This window comes from Cannabis sativa, chromosome 8 (assembly GCF_029168945.1).
Source record: "Cannabis sativa cultivar Pink pepper isolate KNU-18-1 chromosome 8, ASM2916894v1, whole genome shotgun sequence".
Taxonomy (NCBI): Eukaryota; Viridiplantae; Streptophyta; class Magnoliopsida; order Rosales; family Cannabaceae; genus Cannabis; species Cannabis sativa.
In genome coordinates, this window is record NC_083608.1 from 28,244,617 (window position 1) to 28,249,626 (window position 5,010).

General features: G+C 36.4%; 1 protein-coding gene across 1 annotated transcript; it reads left to right on the forward strand.

Annotated features, from left to right (window-relative positions):
* Positions 1 to 3,451: 3,451 nt before the first annotated feature.
* On the forward strand, positions 3,452 to 4,413 carry LOC133030060 (uncharacterized). The gene is made up of 3 exons (XM_061102276.1): positions 3,452 to 3,600; positions 3,718 to 3,776; positions 3,868 to 4,413. The coding sequence occupies exons 1-3, from the start codon at positions 3,501 to 3,503 to the stop codon at positions 4,153 to 4,155; spliced, it is 447 nt and encodes a 148-aa protein (XP_060958259.1). The 5' UTR covers positions 3,452 to 3,500; the 3' UTR covers positions 4,156 to 4,413.
* The last annotated feature ends 597 nt before the right edge of the window (positions 4,414 to 5,010 follow it).

Sequence of the window (5,010 nt, forward strand, 5' to 3'; positions counted from 1 at the left end):
TTAAAGGATGCAAGAAACTTACAGTAAATTGTTGAACTGGGGGTCCTAAATGTGGCCGAGTAGAGTCGAGAAGAACTGATGATAACAAACACGGAAAAACTGGAAGAAATGGCGAAGTGTTAAGACGGTTCGTGCTATTTTAAAGAATTTTCTCTCTGGGAAATTCGAGCAAAAATGGCAAGGAATGGAAAGTAACCAAAATGAAGGAAAGATGGTGGCTTTTATAGGCAAAAGTGCATGAGGAACAGGCGTCACCACCTACCAATCGTACGGTGGGGGAGATGCACGATTCGAATACCCAAAGATCAACGGACCAGATCGAGCTGCCATAAAGGCGGTGGAAACGTTTAAGTATCCGTCTGACACCATTAATGCGCCGCATCAATCAAAGGGCGTGAAACGAATCGACCTCTGCAGAAAAGCGAATCGCTGCATTTAATGCCATCATTAGATGCACCCTCACGCGCCCCAAGCTCGTGCCAAGAAACCGAGGAGGCGGCCGGAGGCACCTCGCAAAAGCGAATCGCTGCATTAAATGTCATCATTAAATGTGCCCTCACGCGCTCTGGGCTTGAGCCAGGGAACCGAGGAGTCAACCGGAGGCATCTAAACAAGCCTTGGTTTATTTTTCCAAGTAAACAAGGCTTGGGGGGGTAAATGTTGCCCCCGAATTTGCCCAAAATACGTTGACCAGTCGAATAGGGACACGTGGATCAAATAACTTGTAAATATTTGATGAGTCTTTGTACGCCACCCTGGGTATAGGTCCTGGAGGAGGCACCCGGAGTACAAGGTACTCCCGGAAGCTCGCATAGCATGAAGCCTCTCCGGGATGTGTCAGGCCTCTCCTGAGCAATCAAGTCGCATTTAATGTCGCATGGGAGGAAGCGTGTTGGGACTGTAACACGCAATAAAGTCTGACGGCACAACCCCCAAACAGCAGCGCCACAGTAATGATCATTTAAGTCTAGCGACGGCTACTCTGCGAAGAGTCACGTCAATCACAAGGCAAAAAGGACATTCCTCATAAAAACCCTACAACACCTAGGGATTTGACCATGCATCACCCATGGTATATTCATTGGGAATACCCAACTTTATGGATACTTACAGATACGTTTGTAAGAACAATTCTAGGGATCACCCCACCAAAACACTATAAATACCCCCTCAAAGCTCATTTAATGGGGTCGAGAATCTTGGGCTGCATATGAGCAAGAAGAGAAAATACTCACCAAGAACATTCTCTGTATTTATGAGGATAACATTCCCTCAAATGTGGAACCTGTATTAAATACATCCATTAATAACAAAGACTCGTGGACTAAGGCTCATTAACGCCCCAACCACGTAAAAATCCTCATCTCGCTTTCTTACAGCTCACTATTATAATCATATTTTAATAGTTGCCGAAAATCTCGGTCAACATTTATTAATTGGAAAACTTTGATTAGTTTTATTAATAAATAAAATAAATGACAATATATTATTTGATAATTAATTATAATTATTAAATAATTAGATTTGACATTTATGTGGTTGAATGAGAAAATTGGCAATCTTTGAGAAAATGGGAAACTAGGAATGATAAAATAGGAAAGTTGTAAAAGTGAAAGGCTTGTTTCCATATTGCTATGGCCGACCACTTTGCTTCCCTTTTATCATTTATTTTTCAATTTTTTAATGCCAAGTAATTCAACCTTAACCCTATGTGGTATTCTATAAATAGAAGGTAAATGCTTCAGGTTTCACACACACATTACTGCATTATTTTCTTTCACACAAACACTCCTGAGCCGCCACTCTCTCTCTCTCTCTCTCTCTCTCTCTCTCTCTCTCTCTCTCTCTCTCTCTCTCTCTCTCTCTCTCTCTCTCTCTTCTTTGTTTTTCAAAATCCCTCTAAGTGATAGAGTAGTGCCCACACACATCAAGTAATACCTCAATCATAGTGAGGAAGACTGTGTAGAATTCAGAGTCAACAAAGAAGGACATTCGGGCTCAGATCTTGATTGTACTCTGCGACAGAAAGGAATCAAGGGTTAGAGATCTGAGTGGGAGGAGACATATTATTCCGCTGCACCCAATGTAAGGTTTCTCATACTTTATATGTGTTTAATTATATTCGTTTTAGAAGTTCATATTTAGGTTGTTAATCAACATACTTGTGAGTAGATCTAAGATCCTGGTAAAATAAATTCCAACAGTTATTGCCTAACTAAATTAACAACCTGACTTCTTGAAGCTATCGACTTTAGGATCTTGATCCTAAGCCTACAAATACGCCCAACACTTACCATTTTAGATACAACGATCATATTGAGAGAGAGAGAGAGAGAGAGAGAGAGAGAGAGAGAGAGAGAGAGAGAGAGAGAGAGAGAGAGAGAGAGAGAGAGAGAGAGAGAGAGAGAGAGGTAGTGAGAAAATAGAGAGATTATGTTTGGATTTTGTATGAAGAATCTTCTGTAGATGAAGAAGATTCTTGAGTAAGAGTGTAAGAGTTGAAACACTTTGAGAGAACTCATCAAATAATATTTGTCAACTGTATTGTACATGTTCTTGCTCAATTAGAAAATTCGATGGTGCCTAAGAACTTGAGGAGAGTCATATATTACATCGATTTATCGGACTTGAACCAGTATATATTTTGGTGTTAATTTTATCGTTTTACTGCTTTAATTATTTCTAAATTTTATACTCTGTTAATCTCTATTCTTCTCCGATTATTGATCATGATTTGTTATTTTTGTCATTGCTAATTATTTAATGATTTAAAGTTTAATTATTTTAATTCTGCACCATTAATTGTAACTTTTCCACAATAGTGAATATATTTTTCGTATGCATTTGAAAGTTTGAACACTATTGTTTGGACTTGTTTCAAAAAGTGTACACAATTTATAACATATAAATATTTATTAAAAAATAACTATATACAGAAACATGGCTATAACAGTATAACCTCGATAGGCAAACAATATAGCCGAGCTTTCCCCTCGTTAAACGCACGGCAGAGGACAGGAGGAGAACATCCGTATTTGGCGTTACACGCTATAACACACCAAATATATATGTATACAATATATATATAAATCTCCTCAAAATACAACCACCTTTACCTTGCCTCGATTGTGTTACACATCAAATTCTTCTGTGTGTAAATGAAACGCTTTGAGATTTTCATTTTTGTGACTAATCATACACATGGGCTACACAAGGATTGATGAAGGTGCAGCTACGTTTTATAATGTGAAACTAATACTATAATTTTGGCTTCCAAAATTTTAATATTGGAAAGTGAAAAAGTTACACCTTGGAATCCAAACTAGTCCCTAGTTTTGACTTGGACTATAGCACTCTAGGATACATGCATATATGTTTGTTCCAACCTACCTACCTGTATATATATATTTGACCTATATATAAGAGCAACATTCTCCTTTCTTTTACTTTTCTCTGCAAAAAAAGACAGCAAATATACCCCAAAAAGAAGGTTGTTTTATATGGCTGCTGTTATGAACAACTTCTCTACTGCCGTATTACTAATCGTGTTTTTCTGTTTTTCTTCCTTATGTCTCTCCTCTGCACTACCACTCCTTCAAGGTACATAACTGCCAAAACTTTGTCTATATATTTTTATACATATATATATATAAATGATTAAATTATACTTCTATCATAAGATGACATCTATGAATTTTCTTCTTTATGTCTTACAAGATAATGAGAATGCTATTTCAGAACTTACCACCATTTCCAAGACTGATCATGATCCAAAGGTAAGATTATAATCTTAATTATATATATAAATCAAGCCTCTCAAGCTAATAATTATATGAATTCTGCTTTTTCTTATTATTATTATGTCAGGGCTTTAGTGCAAGACGAGTGGGAGGAAGAAAAGTTTCTTTACACAAGGTGGTGAGCCTAGCAAAGGTTATTAAACCAGAAAAACAAGGTGGCTCTGACCAAGTTGAAGGAAAATTAGGCAGCAGCAAGCAAAACATAACAAATGGGGTTCAGAAGTTGAACTCCAAGCAAGCTAATAGTAGTGTTGCTGGTCATTATTCTGCCAAGATTAATGAGGCTGCTGGTTTTGTTGCCTTCAACGCCGACTACCGCGCACCGAGACACCATCCTCCCAAGAATAACCGATGAAAGATCTTACTGATAACAAAGTTATATTTTTCTGTTTACCTTGGCTTACTTTTCTTATTTTAGTACCATCTTATGCTATTGATGGTTATGTTTATTGTGTTTTGAGTGTGTATACTACTTGGAAAAGATAGTGAGTTGTTGTACTGTTCTAATATAATATAAATTGTTTGCTTAACCCACACAGGGAAATCAAAATCAACCCTGCTGGTTTAAATTTTTGGTAGTTTTGATCCTTTTTAATCAGTTGTCAAAGATAAGATTTGAGTTGGTTGGATTTTTCTTTTTTACTATGTTCGTTAAGCATTACAACATATATGTCTTCAGTTTTTGCTGAATCTGTCTTGGTATAGACTACGGTTGGTTTAATTAGTTACATGAAAAATAATAGAGAAGAAGAAGAAAGAAGATGGGAAATGTTAAGTTTTCTGTGCACACTGTAGATACAATTAACCCGTGGTCCAATAACAATAACTGGACTTATAATAATCACTTCATTTTAATGCAGCAATATACGAGAAACTTTCTTGGCATACCTTCAATTAATATATTAAGAACTAATTTAATATTTGCTAAGAGAGCATTTGATCTTCAATTAATATATTAAGAACTAATTTAATATTTGCTAAGAGAGCATTTGATCACTTTGTACGAACATGATCCGCTATAAGATAATAAAGGGTAATTGACCTGAAATTTAGTTCCATTTTGGTATTGACTATTATGTTAGTTTGGTTAGAGAAATGCTAAAACGTACTAGTAATAATGTCTAGCACCCTCCTACGTATCAATATCGTTATTAGTTCAACTAAGTATCTGATTCTATATAGTTTAATGCAATAATTTTTAAAGAGCATC